The sequence below is a fragment of the Stylophora pistillata genome, chromosome 7 (assembly GCF_964205215.1).
Source record: "Stylophora pistillata chromosome 7, jaStyPist1.2, whole genome shotgun sequence".
In the NCBI taxonomy this organism is placed as follows: Eukaryota; Metazoa; Cnidaria; class Anthozoa; order Scleractinia; family Pocilloporidae; genus Stylophora; species Stylophora pistillata.
This window is the reverse complement of record NC_142525.1, coordinates 25,576,898-25,594,649: the sequence shown is the minus strand read 5'-3', so window position 1 is coordinate 25,594,649 and position 17,752 is coordinate 25,576,898. Positions and strand designations below refer to the sequence as shown.

Here is a 17,752-nt window from a genome sequence, read left to right as displayed (position 1 = left end):
GGGATCTAAAATCATGGAAAAACGTATTTTGGAATATTTAGTAACTCATTCAGTAGACTAAACGATTGAACGATATCACAAGGCAGGGGGGGGGAGGTCGTTTGCACTATCAGGTGGTAAAATTTTGAGAAGCTAGTCAATGTTAAGCCTGTGAATAAATTGTCTCCAAAGGTTTTGTTCGTTTAAAGCTTTCACTCTGGTGCTTTGGTTTCTTGCATTTTTTCCGAGTAGCAAAAGTGGAGTGTTTAAGTACACAAGCTATGAAAGCTACTCTTTGCCATTTAACCAAGTGGGAATAAAGTTCTCAATATGATTTTTCTGTTTCCTGACGAGATTTTGTATTTCACGTTTCCTTTCGGGCGAGGATTGCACGATTAGATCCATGCATAATTACACGTATGAGCCTAACTTATTACATGACGTTTCGGTGTAGGAAATTAAGATCGGTGTCTACATCAGTATGCCAACTTTCTTCTAATTGGGCTCAGTCCAACTCGGAATAAGTTCAGTTTAACACCTGAAGGGTCCCACGTATACACGCAATATGGAGTAAATTGTGAATTTGCGCAAGAAATTAAAGACTATTAGGTAATGGTACAGAAGAATTGGAAAACTTGCCTCTGAATCTTGTATCTAAAATCATCCAGACAGTGATATTAGGTGGGCATAGCTGGCTATTCTGGAGTTTCCTTTCAGTAGAATATTTAGTAGGCAAATAATTGCGTTTTTAGCACCTGACGCGAACGAATCTATATTGGAGTAAGGTTTATGGGAAAACAATCTGAATACCTCATTCGAGTACCATGAACCATCTTATTCAGAGAGTTTCGACAACTTGGAGATAACGAAATGCTATCAAACCTAGATATTTTCTAAGTTTCACTAGTGGATGGCTGAATTTCTGTTTGATGCCGTGGTATTTCTCTCATTTCAATCTCAGGAGGAGTACCATCTGGTTGCCTTAGGTGAAAAATCTCCACAAAAGCTTGCCTTATGTTTTGAGTGTGCCAACAGTAAATTATCGGATTTGAAAGAGAACCTAGTAGGCTGAGTCCTGAAATGCAAAACATCAAAGCACAGGCATGTCGAGTTTCTAGGATGTTTGGAATAGCTGCTAGTATGAAAGGTATTGAGATTGGAAAATAAGTCAGTATCAACGTCCCTAAGATCATTGATAGTGTGTAGACTGCCTTGCGGTCTTTCTTTATCCTTTAGGCTTCCTCGTTAGATGCATGTTCTTCTTCAGGGCGTTTTATCTGTCGCCTTGTTTCGGAGTAAATATAACCACTACAGTAGAAGATGGAAATAATACAGATCAAAAAGAAAACAGCAGTCTCCAAAGTACCTAGCGTCCAAAATAGGGCGTATATTTTAGTTCCAACGCGTGTAGTAGCTAAGATGATGTCTTGAAATATAAAAAAGTGTTGAAATTATCCAAGCCAAAAATACAGCTCTCCTTATCCGCCATGTTGTGACAATTTCCTGGTACCTTAAGGGTTCCTTTATGGAGATGTAGCCATCGATGCTGATAAGCACGAGGTGTGTCAACGTTACAAAACCTTAATTGTCCAACAAAAAGGACAACGTATGATGCACGATCCTTCGCAGAAGATAGCGCTATTTATGCAATAGCAAAAATCAGACCCGAAAAAAATATCAGGCCTGTACGGGATTCGAACCACTGACCTCTGCGATACTAGTGCAGCGCAGAGGTCAGTGGTTCGAATTCCGTACAGGCCTGATTTTTTTTTCGGGTCTGATTTTCGCTATCGCATAAATAGCGCTATCTACTGCGAAGGATCGTGCATCGTACGTATTTAATACCGCAGTTCAAAATATATGAACTTCATATATTCATTGCAACCAAAAAGGACAACGTAAGCTGTTTCAAGTGCACAAAATGGCCACATGCCGAAGGCTGTCTTGACGTTAACAGCGATTGCACAGGGATGAACCACCAGTCCTGTCAACAAATCAGTCCCCACCAAGAAGGCTAAAAGTATATTTGACTTGGTTTGCAGTCGACGCTTTGTCGCCACGGCAAAAATGACAAGAGTGTACAACAGGATGGTTAAAATGGCTGCCAGAGAGTGGAAAGATATTGCTGTAACCAAAATTTTAAAGATGGTATCTGTTAGGTATAACAATTGCCACGAATAATCTTCTAGATACTAACATTTATCTTGGTCCGAAGAGTTTTTAGAACGAAAGCGCTCATAAATAATGGTAATTTTGCAGTAAATGTTTTCTATGTACACACAATCAACATTAACTATGAATTCCCATCCTTTTGGCGAAAAAAAAAACATATAAAACATTGTATATCCATGGATTTTTATTCGTTGATTGGTGGGCTTGATGAACGCTTCCTTTCTTTTTTAAAGGGAACATTATTCAATGCGCTGGTCTCAACACTTTGACAATACTTCTTTTATTTGGGGCATCCTCATTCGATCCCGTTGGTTTTCGCCTGCCATTTTCCAGTTAAATATAATATTGCAATAACCAAATAGAAAATTGTACCATCTTTCTTTGTGCAGTCTAATTCTGCACATGTAAAACGCCTTTAACGATGGAGATCGTCGCAACACCCTGGAAGCTTGTCATATGTGAACCTGCTAACTGGCTAATTGGCCTGCCCTCTCGACAAGTTTCTGTCTCTCAATTTTTAAAGCATCTGATAGCGATTTCTGATGTAAGGGCCAAGCACAGGACTTAGATCTTTCTTTATCCCATGATAGTGATAGGTCTATTTTTTCTTTTTAAGATTTATGTCTTAATCGAAACAAAAGTTTATCAGGCGATCCATATCGGCAATTAGATCTATCACTTAAGGGTTTAAAATTCAAGTGACATTCCATAGTGAGGCTCCATAAAAAAGCATCTTGAAAATAACCTGCCCAATTGACATAGATTGCAAATTTGAAAAATTTTGTCTTTCTTTAATTTTATTTCACTGCTGATTAATTTTAGATCGATATCATGGTCTGAACTGTGGGATGATTTCCTTTTAAATGGACCCAAGGGAAACAGCTGCTTGGTTACATTTGCAGAATGATCGCCAATTAAATTCTATTATAATAGAACGACGAGGTTTCAATTTTTTTTCCACGAATGGCTGTTACTTCTAACAAAGATGCGTCTCAGTTGGGGCAAAAAATTTCAAGCGAACAAAAAAGCAGTTTTATTCAGATTAAAAAATCTTCCTCTCCCATTTACCACTAGTCATTATATTTGAAATGGTTTCTCCAATTTTGAGATGACGAAACGACAACAAAATCAGTTCTTGTTCCACCGCGGTCTGTGAAAAATCTTCTCCAAAAGACGGCTGAATCTCTGTCCGATGCCGTTGTATTTCCATCCTATCGATCCCTTGCTAACTATTTTCCAGTTTTCCTAAATTTAAAAAATAAAAGAGCTTGCCTACTGTTTTAAATGAGTACGCCAAGAATAAGTATTCGTTAAAAAAATAAAGAGAACACAATAAGGCGAAAACCACGATCCAACTTCTCAAGTAGTCGTAAAAGCTGTCGGAATTAGATATATAATCATGTGCAAGTAAGTCAACAGTTATGTCCCTGAAATAATTGCCAGCGACTGTGCTTCCTTGTGCTCTTTCGAGTTTAAGCTTCCTTGCTGTAAAGTCTGTTCGGTTTCGAGGCGTTTTTTCTGACTCCTTATTCACGACGAGATCTACACATAACAGCACTCGAGACGGTAACAATATTTCCAGCAGACCAGAAAGAAAGTAATAATTGAAAGGCCACTCAGCGTTGAATAATTTGAGCACAGTTTTCGTCGCTATCTCCCGTTGCCATAATTAATTTTCAACTGTTCCAATTGCTGAAATCACTCAGGCCGAAACGACAACTTTCCTGGTCCCCGCACAGTAATTTAGAGGCGACGGAACGTTTTGAAACACTTATATTTCATCGAACCAAGCGCATACACCTAATCAAATTTTCCAAAATGCTCTTTGCGTTGTTCGTTGGCACAAGCAAACGTCTTTGCAATCTTTACAGTTTTCGAGCGCGTCCGCAATCGATTTGTGACTTACTTTTATTTTATCCGGCAGAAACAGTCTAAATTCTTTCAGCTAAGCATTTTATTGGGTTCCCACCGACAAAATTAAACCACGTCTAATTTCCTAGACGCACTGTCTTGTAAAATGGAATTGCTGCAGCTGATAAGCCACTCGAACATGAGCCGGAGCCGTTCAAAAAAACGTTTGTGCAAAATATTATTTCGCCGGCCAAGCGCGATACTATTAGAAGGATTTGTGAAAAGATCCCGAGATTGAATATTTTGCCAATTTACATGCTACGTTAGCAATATTTTCGGCACCAAATCGTGGGGGAAATGCGTCCTCCATTTTTTTTTGGGGGGGAGGGGCTACGGCTCCTTCTACCCCCCTGCCCCCCTGCTCCGCCGCCTCGGTAATTCGACGATTTCCAAGAGATCCTTGAAGGCGATTTTCCTAAGTGTTCAACACGCACTCTCGTAAAGATGTTCCCGACATTCTACTACGGAACTACCGACTTCCTTCGACGTTTGCTGACCACGTAAACCGGGAAGAGAAACTGCTGACCCTCGGTGCCTGCTGAATACAAACTTAAAAGCCTGAAAGAAGTCCCTTTTCATGAAGGTATAAAGTAATGGATTGGCTACAGATGTTGCGTATCGGACGATCAGTGATACTTGAGAAGGTAAAAGCAACTTAGAGGAGTCAATGGACAACTGGTGCAATAAAAACACTACAAACCAAGGGAACCAACATATGAGGTATACAGACGCCATTATGGCGAACAATGCTAATGATTTTCTCTCAGAACTTGACTGATTACGGAAGCTTGTCGGGCGTCGAATCATCAGCACTCCGCCACTCTCTTTCCGATGCAGACTCTTCGATCGACCATTAATACCTTTAAACATATCAATAAATGCATAGACCAAGAAGATGTAAGGCAAAATTAAAGCAAACACAATACAGAATATCGAAAATGAGAGCGCGTAACTCGAAGATTCTGGTTTAGGCACTGGATATATTCTACTGAGCCATGTGAAAGGGAGAAAAGATACAACCAGCGAGGATAGCCACACGATTATTAAGACGATTAAGATGCTCTTCTTATGAAGCACTCGATGTTTAAATGGAGCCTTAATTGCCAAATAACGCTCTCCTGTCACAACAACGATGTGATACACAGTAGCAATGGCCACAAAGTTATGAAGGACAGTCGAAACGAAACCAAGATAAAACATTATTGATCCACTGGGTTGTATCAAAGGCGTTAAAAATAGGAAGGCGAATAGTGGAATGATTATAAAACCGCAGAAGAAGTCGCAAACAGCCAAGCTGAAGAGAGGGTAGTTTGAAGTGGTTCGCAGAGCTTTCTTCTTAAAAAAGAGATAAAACACTGAGCTGTTGATTACAACGATAGCCGCCGCAAGAGAGAACAACAATGCAACAGCGACTTTGTTTGTCTCTTTAAATTGACTCGTTGGTTTCGTGGAATTTACTGTCTCGTTGGAATAAGACTCGTGGATTACGGTCTCCATTGCTTTAGCAGTAGGATACGTTAAATACTGGTACTGTTTTGCAAACTTCAATTCTTCTTATAGTAAATAAAATTAGTTGTTGATGTTGTTCTGAATTCCTCGTGCTTTTCTCGTAGACTTGAATATGCCGCCTGAAAGACAAAAGTTTATTATTCAATTTGCCGAAACTAATAACAGTTTTTCGAACAGAATAATCATGTTGCATCTTTAAATTTAATTGGTATCCGTTACGAATCACTGCCTCGCTACGTTATTACTTTATGCAGATTGCTGAGTTGAGTTCTTTACTGGTAGTACGCTCAAAATAATGTAAGCATGATTTTTCCCCGCCTTCTTTGCCTTATTAAGGTCGTGTTGGCCTGTGTTAGCTGGCGTTCAGCAGTCTCGTTTAATTCCTTTATTAAATTTGCACTTACAATTAACAGCTTTATCTTCACATCTTGGCAGGTGAGTTGGCTCAAGGTGGCTGTCGGTGCAAACATTATTGAACACTTTCGTTAACTAATACTAAATCTCCAATCAAGGTTAAGGATATACTTGGGATTCCGGTAATTAGTGCAAATGGCGGCAATGCTTAGGTTCTGCGCATGCCCAGACAAAAGCATTTTCAAAATGTTCGTTTTCGTCTGAAGCAAAATGAAGCAAAATATTTTCAAGCGCACCAACAATTGCATCTTGTTCTAAGTTGTCCACTCTACTGCATTTGAAAACGCGTATATTTCCATGCAATTTTGTCCATAACCCTCAAAAAGCACTCGGAAACGCGGACCAAATCTACTTTCTTTACCGTATTTTTCGTCAATGTTTCATAATCCTCATTTCCATTTGTCCACAATAAATAAAAATTGTTTTCAAAAAGATGCGTTTATCACATCAGCTCACTTCGGTAAGGCTTCGTTTTCGAGCGTTTTAGTGTGGATGACAGCCAGAAACGAATCAGAAAGTATGGTTTTCTGAACGAATACGATTCAGTCTAGATAAAGACGACGATTAATCTCTCCTTTTCTGCAAAATTCGTGGCGTGAGTACAAAAAAATCAGTGTACAAAGAAAATTCTGTTAGCGCGCCGCACATAACTCTGGGAGCTATAACTTACTTCCAGTGTTTCGCTCGGCTCTACCGTTTGTATTTGTCGCTTATTTTTTCTAGACTCGCGCAACGGACCCCGTAGAAAAGGAAAGACTCCTCATAATTTAGTTTGGATGGGGCCTCAGTCCTTTCCCCAAGAAAAAGTTAAGCCACGATATTTATTAATATCTTGTAAATTCCAGTGATTTTATTGCGGGCTATTTTTCCTAGTAATTTTAAGTTGTCTATCTCTTTATGTTTATTTTGGAAAAATCGTCCCTGGAACCGATTGGAAGTAAAGAAAAGACGATTATTCCAAGCGTGCAATCATGTGAATCTATTGAATATCATATATTTCAACTGCGAACAGTTAAACTAAGATAGTGTGATCTTCGTAGTAATGAACACTACTTAGGCAGTAGATAAAGAAAAAAGGCTCTCAAAAAAATCAGTCCCCTGCATGAGTTGAACCCATGACCTCTGCGCTTCCAGTGTAGTGCTCTACCAACTGAGCTACCATTTTTTTGGCAGCGATGAATGAACGACTGTGAGTATAGTTTTGAATATCGTACAATTGAACTGCAGATTAAGGAATGAATGTGAGTGATCAATGGTCTTCTACGTACTAAACCATCATACGTATAACAATTATCAAATAGAACTAAGAAAACTGTGTTACCGGAATTTGTTTGTCTGGGCGGATTTGATGGAATCCCTTTTTATAGGTTTCAGTGAGCAAAGACTCTTGATGAATTGATCATGAATTAATGATTGTAATGATGTAGAGATGATTAGGTGAAAAACGACAATCAGGTCGCGGCTAAAATTTCACGAAAAATCTGCAAGGCGAGTGGACAAGCTGTTCGTTAAAACCACATTAATTATCCCAAGCTTTCATTCTATTGCCAAGTATAATTTATTTTGTTACAGCAAGGGAAAATTTCCATCGTAAGTGAATCACTATAGCTTATAAAGGAATTACATGTAAACATCTTTGGCTTGCCTTACCGTTTCTTATCAATAGAAATTAGACATAACTATTAATTCTTGCAAAGGGAAAAGCTTGCTTTAATTAATAAAATTAAAATTCGTAGTGCCATGCGATAAAATTGTGAAGAGCCATTAAGACAATGTTTGGGTAGCCTTGACATTCTTTCCCAAGAATGGTAATTTAAAAAAAAGATTTCCATAAAAAATTAAGCTCATTAAAAGTGGAAGCCACCAGTTTTGGCCAGAAACCATCTGGCAAAAAATCGTGTTAGCCTGAATTGTAAGAGGCCATGTCATAATAAAGTATTGATTTTTTTTTTTTTCGTGTGTTAATGCCATTATTTAAGTCAACACAAAGGAAACAGCTATTCACTCAAACAAGTACAATATGAAAGTTGTTATGTAAACTCGAGTCCTATGATCGTTTACAACCTGACGGTCCTTGAAATCAAACTAAAAAAATATACCTTTTTATGCCTGCTGAAATTCTGAAAACAAAATGGCTCTTGCCAAAATAAAATTAGGAGATTTCTTATTTCAACTTAGTTTCTTCCTACTCTTTGTGCTCAGCGCGCCGTTCTCTCCCCAATGATGAAAACGTGGAAGACGGGCCTCTCGACCTACAGTCGTCATTTTAGAATTCTAGAAAGTTTGGTTTGCTTTTTCCATTCTTCCCTGTTTTTGTTGATGTTGTTGCTTTTTTTTCTTTTTTTTTTTTTACAAAAGGCCCTTAGGGCTGGTATTTTAAGCAACATGTACCCATTGTTGAGTAAAATTTCGCCCAAAGCACTCTTAAATTTGAATCAACTTTTTACCTAAGCATTGATTTTTGTAAACAGACGAGGTGGTTTACAGCCTAGTAAAAGAGTTATAGATTTTTTTCAAACAAACAACTTGTGAAGAAGGGTCGATGTCTATTGTGTCTAAAACCGTAGCCTATGTTGAATTTCGGTAAGTTAGACTATTTAAGGCCCCCAGTCTTTGTTTTGACGTCGAATCTCACGCGCGGCACAACGCAATTTAATAAACCAGGTGATATTTTTTGTCTGTAATCAGGTTATTAGCGATTTTCACGGCGTAAACGAAGATCTAGGCTGAAACCAAGGCAAAAATTGCTTTAAAAAAAAGCGAAAAGGTGTCGAAGCAGTTCCAATAAATTATTCACATGATGCAACGCTTATATTTTGAATTCAAATTACTTTTCACATGAAGTTCATATGTTTGCACATTCTGACACAAAATATGTTAGTTATCGTTTAATTACTACGATGTGACACAATTTTTACAAAAGGTTTTTTCAAGTAGTACCTTTGGTTCAATTGAGTCACTAAGACAACTATTAAAAGCAGATCTTTCCTTTCTCTCTAAAGAGGAGATCCTCTCATACAACGTTCGGTTTCTACTCATTAATTCCTCGTGGGAAAAAACACATTTTCCAAAAGCTGTCTTGGGTCTTAGACGTCAAAAATTCGTTACCTCAGATAAACCTAATTTTTATATGAGGTTCTGTACTGAAAAAGTCTTAATTTTATCATGATCATAGTCAGTTTCGAAGTCCTGCGAAAAATGGTTTACCCAAGGGCAAGTTATGCTTAAAACTTCGCCTAAAACATTCTTAGATTATTGCTTTTACACAGGTACATGTTGTTATTGTTGTTCACAGCTTTAATTGCCATGCGAGTTTTAGGTTAATGAACAAATCATAAGAAGGCTTACCTTTGCAATCAGTTTTAATGTCGTTTCGCCCCTTGTCTTTAAGAAGCGTATTGCCAAATCGGATGAGGAATACCCTATGGCATAAATAGAAAAAATTCTGATGAATAAATAATTCGATACTGCTGCATTCAGTGAGCGGAGTTGGCTTAGACCCAGTTCAAACGGCGAACTAAATTGCTTTTTTTCAACCCCAACGGGAAAAGTTACCCTACCTTCTTTCTTCTTCTTTTCTTCTTTTTAACCCTCCAAGGGAAAAGGCTCTGCCGACATCCTGCTGTTGCTTTGAAATGCCGAAAGCTCAAAACTCCGGGCTGCTCAAGCCGGTTTTGCCTCCAATCAAACCGGTTTTGGTGCGCACGCCTTTGTTTTTCATGTAAACAGATGACCAAATCTGCGCCCACAATAGTTCAAGGGGGCGTGGAAAAGGATCATTTTCTAGGCAACCGCCGCGCATGTTCAAACGAGCAACAACAGGATGTCGGCAGAGCGTTTTTCCCTTTACGATTTGAGGACGGGTTAAAAAGGCTCTGCTCGCAGGGTAGGGCAAAGGTCTATCGTTGGATCAAACGCGTCGAAAATAAATCATCGAATCAAACTCAGAGCAGCAGAAACAGCGGGATTACAAATAAATCAATTTGTATTTTATTCATGAAGTTCTTTTCATGAAAAGATCGATGTTTGTCACTCAGTGGATCTTCATACGTTGTGTCCTTCCGAAACAGATGGACAGGACGTGATGGTCGATTCAAATCAAGTTGGGCAAACTCAACTGATTCAAACGTTCAACTTCACATTAACTTTTAAAATTGTCTCAGTGCAGTTTATGTCATGTGAAGTTTGACATTTTAACTGGGCATTCATGTCAGAAAAAACCAATCCAAGTGAGTGAAACAATGAAACGTCGAGTACGTCACAAAGATAAAGAATTACAATAAAGATTGTCAGTGTTTGTTAACAGAGACATTCACTAGAAATTTCGCCGACCAAGAACTGTCGAAATATGGCAGCCGTAACAATGCCAATAGTCCATTTTACAGTTGTGTGCTTGGTTGCCAAGCCTTTGAACGGGAGTGAGGCTAGAGATGACCTTGTTGTGATACAAACCTTGCTACCTTTCAAATGTAAATCATTTTGTTATCATGCTAACTAGATACAGGTCTCTATCACAACAAGGTCATCTTTAGCCTCACTCTGAATCAAAGGCTTGGCAACTAATTACACAACTGTAAAATAGCCTCATGCTTTATGCAACCAGGACAAAAAATTGATTACGAATGAGCTTTAAATACAAGCGTAAATAACAGATTCCCCCGGAAATAGCGCGTTATCTTTGTTAAGTCAGGATTGATTGACAAACCCGCTCTAGAATTACAGGATATCATTTTTCTATTGTAAGGATAGAGCTTAAGTTTCTCCATTCATTCGGGACTTAACTCAACACATGGATGTACTGTGAACTGTGACTTGGAGATTCTCTTCGTGATTAAAAGCGTGATTCAAATATACTGTGAGATTTGTCGTGGATCATCATTGCAAACGGGGGGCATTCGCGACACAATTAGGTACAAGGGACACATCTATTTAGGGTAGAAGGCCATTTTCGGGAGTCATTTTTAGGCTCCCAAACTTAAGGGACAGCTTCACTCAGGGGAACACTTCTCTAACTCTCGAGGACGTCCCTTTATGGGTGTTAAGTTCTGCTGTATAGCTGAAGCTTTGAAAACAGGAAACCTGTAATATATCTCCGGAAGATTAAACACATTGTTCGGTCTCGGGAAAAATTAAGAGACAGCTGAAAGATATTATGAATAAACAAGCAACTACATAAATGAGTAAATAAATGAATAAAAGCATAAATGCAAAAACCCTTTATAACATAAACAAAGTAAAGCGCGCGCTCTGATTGGTCAATTTAGCGTCCCCCATTTGCCCATGGGTGTACGCTGCTGACGTGAGCAAATGCAAAGACTATTCTTCCGCGCGCGCTTGTTTTTTATAGTCACGTAAGATTTGTTTAATAAAAGGGAACTCTTTAGCTACAATGTATCAATGTTATGTTATAAAACAAATGGTAAACACCACACCGTACACTATTGAGTTATGGATGCACTTGGGAGGTTTGCTAAGCACTCAAGAAGCTAGAGTCGCTCTCGGCTATCGCCTCGAGCGACTCTTACGCTTCTTTCGTGCTTAGCAACCTCCCGCGTGCATCCATAACTCAATAGTGTACGGTGTGGTGTTTACCATTTGTTAATTTTTAAATGTTCGTGAACTCGGCTTTGATTTGTTAGTATGCAATAAGGTACTTCTGCCCAGTTTATTTGCTCTTTTTACTTCTAATGTTTGGTCAACAGTCTGCCAATGTTTTCCTCATGACAGGTTAGTCAATATACACTCCATTCATAGGTCTTTTTTTTTTTTTTCTTGTCAGACAAACAGAGAGGAATTCAAGCTTCGGTTTTTATCATCGTGAACTAAACTGAACGTACAAAATGAAATAACCGAGGAAGTAATTTTCAGTTCTGCAAATATTCTTAGTATTCGTTTGGTACATTTCCGAAAAATCCTGGTTGCCTCCAAATTAATAATACCTTTTCCATCATATGCGTCAGCGTACTCGGGGGGGGGGGAGGGGGGGTGTAAAATCAATAAAAACCTTGTCTTTTCATTGGCATATTAAAAAAAGGTGAGAGGCAATTGGCAGTCGCACATTTTCATAGCTTTTTCTGTTTCCAAGAAAAGTTTTCGACGCCGGATCGAGAGATCGACCGCTTGATTTGAAATAGACACATTGAACTTGAGAAATGTTTCGACTTTTTGTGTTTCTTGCGGTGTGTTTGTTCAGGTGGCCGCTGTAGGCGCTTTCTTTCAGTTGTAAATTAATGTTGAGCTTTCCTTTTGTTTATTCAAATATCTATTATAAGGATGAAGTTCATTGAATTCGGTTTTAACTTATGTTTAAACCATGTAAATCCAGAATAGGATCGTTGTGTTCAAATCTTTCCAGTGTCTGCTTCTCTAAAACTGTCAAAGCGAGAGAGACCGTTATGGGACTTAGATATTTAGTCTCCTTCCGACAAATTTTCATCGGAAATCAGGTTCCATTATCGTCATGGAAAATGTAACTTCGTTTGACGGACGCAATATGACCTCTCCAGAAGCTACGCTTCAATAATGATAATAATAAATAATAGTTTATTTACTTATATAGCGCCCTTTAACACTTCTAGGATGATCAATTCATCTGCATGTTTACATTTGTAGTATTACAAACTGGCTCCTTGTTTCTAGATCTTCCTACATCGATGGTCCGTATTGTATCTGCCATCCTTGCAATCATGGGGAACAATTTAATCTTGGTATCTTCGTTTAGGACAGCTTCAATTGCTTCACCTTCCAAAGTACTTCTGAGAAGCCAGGCCATAACATATCTGGGTGTGGGACTGCTCGCACAACCATTATATATCGTGAAAAGACTCTCCTCCGACAAAGACGCCAAATTTTTCGCGGTTTGCTCTTCGATCTGCTCATCTCTCGATCACTTCTTTCTTTACAATGATGTTTATTAGCGTCGATAAGTTAATTTAATTTAATTTACTCCATTTTCACTTCATTATTTGCAGTGGGGAAGGACGAGAAAGGAACATGCGAACCATTCGTGCTAGTCCACCCATCCCACCCCAGTGGGGGACATCCATCACACAGTAATCTCGTGTGTGGGAAATTTACGTCTCCTACCCCAACCATGCAGGAGACAGGACCTCCATTTATTCGCCCCTATCCGAGAAGACTAGAATATCTAAGCATTTCTTGATGTTATAGAAAGGTAGCAAATTCTTCTCAATTATTTTAAGACCTTGAGTGTTGGTGCGGCCGGGGCTCGAACCCTCGACCTCCCGCACAACAGTCCAGCGCTCTATCCATTGAGCTAACTGGGAGGCGGTTAGTCCCTGGCGTTACATCTAAAGCTACGCTATCGAATTGTCGTTACGCTCAAGCGCTCTAATCTTGTTGTCTTTCATGTCAGACCTGTTGCATCGCCATAGTCTCTATCCTACACCTGGTTTTCTGAAGTTTACTTCATGTTGATATTGTTGATTATGCCCTGTTGTTTACTGGTATCCTCCCTTGCCTTCATAAAACTATATATTGTGTTACGACGACAAAAAAGGACATGTTAAAACGAAACGCAGCTGGAATTTGCGCGTCGAGCCAACATCCTTAGAATATCCAGATACAAGAAATCAGTCAAGAGTATGTTATTCGTTTTTTGTGTGCTATTGATCGCATACATTCCTGCGTGGATGGTGATTCTATTAAGCATCATCTACGGGAATATCGAGATTTTGAAAATGGCGAATAAATAGACAATGACTCTGTTACTGATGAACTCCGCTTGTAACCCATCTTATATCTGTGGAAGATGGAAGATCTGCGGGTCGCTGCTTTAGAGGCACTCGAGCGTGTAATCCCGAAATCACTTATGAAGAATACAGCGAGAAACGCCAACGAGAGCTTTTAGTTACAAGTTGACTGATTGATTGAGTTACAAGATAAAATAAAAAACGTGTTGGTAGCTACTACTTTATCATGATTGTAACTAATAATGGATTGGTGGCTGAACAAGCCTATTCGAGAGCGGCAGACTTTTTGGCATACTGGGCAGACGTAGTCAACAGCAGCTTTGCGTGTTGTCCTGGAATCCTGGGGATTCTTGATACGATAAAGTTCGAAGTTGTTAACCAGCACAGCACGGCAGGTTGATTGCCACCCTAAGCGGCTGATGTATCTTTCCCAGGTCCTTTCAAAACCTCCGTATCGGGATCTCTTGTATTTTAACCAATAAGATTCAACTCTAATATCAGTTTGATCTATCCTCTTCTATCATCTCTTAACAAGAAAGCAAGCGCGAATAATGTAAATCTACTCCAGACCACACCAACTGTGTGATGGGCTCAATACAAATAAGACAGAATTTTTTCTTTATTCCAACATTCCGTTACTTATATGATTTACATTTCACTTCCATTTACTGATCCAAGTGGATGACTACCATTATCCAATCTATCTTAATCTTTAAACTACCCTATGACTAATAACGACGCCTAGGAAACCGTCGATATATATATATCTTATTAACCAAGCGCGAGGGCCGTACTGGGAGAATATCGGCCCGAGGTCTTGACAGTACGGACCGAGCGCAGCGAGGTCCGAACAAAAAAGACCTGACGATTGTTGCCTGACGATTGCTTCGCAAGAGGCATGAAACTCAGAGTTGCAGTAAAAGTTCAAGTAGCCTAGATCTTGAAGTATAATATATATATATATATATATATATATATAGCCTTTTGGCTACCTTGCGATTGAGCACTCTACACTGGGGTTGCCATGCACTTAGCCTTCGGGCGAAGCTCATCACCTTAGTTGTGATTTGAGCACTCTCGCATGGCAACGTGTCTGCACTTGGTCCCACAAGTGTAGCGCCCAGGCAATGGTTTATTCCAGAGCTTGGCCCAGTGTCTGCACTGCACTGATGAGACCCACATAGGTCGAAACAGTGTGCACTGTCTGCAGGTATATATATATATATATATATATATATATATATATATATATATAAAACTATCTTAGTGATAGATGTTTATTCCATGATAGAATAACTGAATGATGTCACAACTCGACCCCTAGCATACCGTCGATGTAAAGAAAAAGCGGGCTTGCATTTCTTAGAAGCATTTCGACAGCAGCTGGCTGTTTTCTCTTCATATCTCTCTTGGCCCCAGACCTCCCCTAAAGGTTAACATGCGAATGCAAGGTTGAACTTGAAAAAGAATGGTCAATAATAAGCCGCTGAGGTTCCTGTTCTCTGACTATGTGGAAGCAATATTTGCTTATTCCGCGCTGTTATTGTGCTCGGGATGGCTGAGAAATGTACAAAATCTCTAAGGGTATAGAGAGCTATTGTTCTGCACATTAGACATGTTTTTTCTTCACTTTCTCGTTGCCGTCGCCGTCGAAGTTTTCTAGACTCTCTTGTTCTTCTTCTAATTGTAGATGGCATCGTTTCGATTCAATGCTATACTGTTTGTTCTACGTCGGGCAACGAAGTCGAATCACTACGCGACGCTATTTGTTCTTTGAGAGGGGGTTGAGTCGGAGATTTTGGCTGTGTCACAATAGAATTTACCTTCTCCCCTCCTTTGTCCTCTATAGCATTCTAACGATCCTCTCTCAATGGCAGTAAATTTCCTATAGTTCTCCCTTTATAAGCTCTCAGCGACAACTGATCCTCCACTATTTCCCCTGAAAATCATGTGACTCCCCCTCCCCTAGTAAATAAATAACGACTAATCCCTAATTGCGCTGTCCCCTAGTTTTGTTTACCGCCTGTATAACGAGTCCCTTCTTCGATCATTCCGAGGAGGAACGATACTAGGGAAAACGCGGGCTCACTTCCAGAACAGCGGTCGGTAATGAAGCCTACCCTTGCCCGTCTTCTCAAACGTACTCTTTTGAAGATTTTGGAAACCAAACGAGGTTGAAGAGGCTTTTACATTTGTCTTATTTAAAAGGATCTACAGAGACCCTCTAAGCATTAGGTTATCGAACAGCACCAGATTCGCTACTCGTTCAGCGCAAACGAGTTAATACAGCGTAAGTTAGAAATAAAAATGGACAATATTCCGTCAGGTTTTATCACGTAGCTGACTTGTATATCACTTGGCTTTACTTCTCGTCAAAAAGAGTGGTTAGCAATTGGTAATTATAAAGAGCACGTAATGTTATAATGCAAATGAGTTGTACAAATGGACTTACTAGTTTGTTAATAAGTTCAAGGGACAAAAAAAAAATCGTGTGAAAGAAACATGTAATTGACCTTGCTAGGATTTCAGTAGAAATAAAAGACTTACCCAGTGCGGCGACAAAAATGATCGATGCACATGTCGGAAAAATATTATTTTTTTGTACTTTGTGTTTGTAGGCAGAAACAGACAATTCCGCTTTAGAAAACGTTCATTTCATAAAATCTAATTCGACGACACACGTGTCTTGGTTAAATTTATCTCTAAATATGCGTTTCACTTCTACTAAAATTGAGGAAAACCGATAAGACAATTTAGGATATTTGCGTTCGCTTTAGCTAATAGCCAATTTGCACGCAAACTCTCTTAGACTTTTCGAAGACGATTTCTTATGTAAGTGACGAGAGAAAGTGTTTTTACTCCCAAAGCTGTCAACGAACCTCTCAAAATATGCTATTTCGAAATACTTCACAGATCAGAACTGATAAAAATCCAATCAAACTTGAGTGGCCGTCAAAGTCTTTACCATTTCAGAGTGACGTTGCTCCGAACATCAGATAACCAAAATTTGTTACCATTTCATTAATGACTATTCAGTTTTTTCCAGAATCGCGTTCGCGTATGGACAATTGCGGCCTCTTTTGCACCAATTTCACTTCTGAAAGTAGCTACCCTCTTTATGAAATCACATGGAAATCAGTATGCCATTTTGGCCTTTTCCTTTGAAATCGATATAAACATGCGATTATATACCTTTAACTACATATTCGTTCAAAGTGACAAGTTTCTAAGGGAGCCGAGTTGCAGGAAAAGAAAATTGATACTGAAAACCTAAATAGATAAACCTCTGAGGCGGATTTTGGAAAGATGAATCCGCAGTGCGAGCAAACTTGTATACTGATCCAGGTTCAGTGATCAGTAAGTAATCATCGTCGAGTTGAAACGTTCTTTAGTTTTGCGCACAACACAATTGAAATCGGATCATTCAACTTTGACTATATAACATAAAAATTAAATTTTAAACTTATAGAATTGAATCATTTAACACGATAAGTTCAGTCTAACCTGATGCCAAAAGCTGTACCGTGCTCTTGAAAAAGCTTCTTCTTCTTCGTGTCAGTCAGTGTTTTGCATTTGAATCAAAAAAAAAAGAGACGTCATCTCATCTGAGCTAATTTCAATATTAACGTTACCATAGAACTATTTCCGTCAAAAGGACTGACAGTTTTGCAGAGTTTTCAAGATTTCTTTACGTAGAATTCGGCTGTTAGAATTTTCACTCTGAACCTGGGGTAGAGTGAATTAAATACAAAGTAAAAGCTTGCATTGCGCAAGACATTTTATTATGTCAGTATGACGACGTTGGCGTGGTAATATATAAAATTTACCATTCTGAATTTCGAAATTTGGTTATAAATTCAAGGTTAAATTAAGTCTTAAAATAAACATGAAACTAAATTTTATCGTCGGACAGTGTTCACTCCAAGAATGGATTTTGATTAGAATTTTAGAATTATATTCCACTTATTATATTTCAGAAAAGGAAAGTTCAAGATGGTGGCATACATCAGTGTACTGATGAATTTTTAACGTTTGAAACAAGTTGTAATTGACAA

At 38.9% G+C, this 17,752-nt stretch overlaps 2 protein-coding genes across 5 annotated transcripts; both read right to left on the bottom strand.

Moving 5' to 3' along the window:
- Positions 1–1,233: 1,233 nt before the first annotated feature.
- On the bottom strand, positions 1,234–3,361 carry LOC148727260 (histamine H2 receptor-like). Its single transcript, XM_088726457.1, has 3 exons — positions 3,220–3,361; positions 1,865–2,104; positions 1,234–1,559 (listed from the first exon to the last, which is right to left on the bottom strand). Exons 1-3 carry the CDS (start codon positions 3,359–3,361, stop codon positions 1,372–1,374), a joined length of 570 nt encoding a protein of 189 aa, XP_088582583.1. The 3' UTR covers positions 1,234–1,371.
- On the bottom strand, positions 3,161–17,489 carry LOC111336306 (beta-2 adrenergic receptor-like). 4 transcript variants are annotated; one of them, XM_022942381.2, is made up of 4 exons: positions 17,202–17,489; positions 9,334–9,407; positions 5,976–6,025; positions 3,161–5,690 (listed from the first exon to the last, which is right to left on the bottom strand). In XM_022942381.2, exon 4 carries the CDS (start codon positions 5,557–5,559, stop codon positions 4,486–4,488), a length of 1,074 nt encoding a protein of 357 aa, XP_022798116.2. In that variant the 5' UTR covers positions 5,560–5,690; positions 5,976–6,025; positions 9,334–9,407; positions 17,202–17,489; the 3' UTR covers positions 3,161–4,485. The 4 variants fall into 4 exon arrangements, with proteins under 4 accessions (XP_022798116.2, XP_088584457.1, XP_088584455.1 ...); XM_088728331.1 differs by lacking the exon at positions 17,202–17,489 and adding an exon at positions 9,546–10,043; XM_088728329.1 differs by lacking the exon at positions 5,976–6,025.
- Positions 17,490–17,752: the final 263 nt, after the last annotated feature.

What these genes read in the sequence shown, in the direction of transcription:
- LOC148727260 (XM_088726457.1), bottom strand. Translation starts at nt 3,361, where the DNA reads ATGGAAATACAACGGCATCGGACAGAGATTCAGCCGTCTTTTGGAGAA. An exon ending in TTCAAATATAATGACTAGTG is followed by an intron (nt 2,105 to 3,219) that starts GTAAATGGGAGA and finishes TTTTGGTTACAG; the next exon opens with CAATATCTTTCCACTCTCTG. An exon ending in AGCTTACGTTGTCCTTTTTG is followed by an intron (nt 1,560 to 1,864) that starts GTTGCAATGAAT and finishes TGGACAATTAAG; the next exon opens with GTTTTGTAACGTTGACACAC.
- LOC111336306 (XM_022942381.2), bottom strand. Translation starts at nt 5,559, where the DNA reads ATGGAGACCGTAATCCACGAGTCTTATTCCAACGAGACAGTAAATTCC.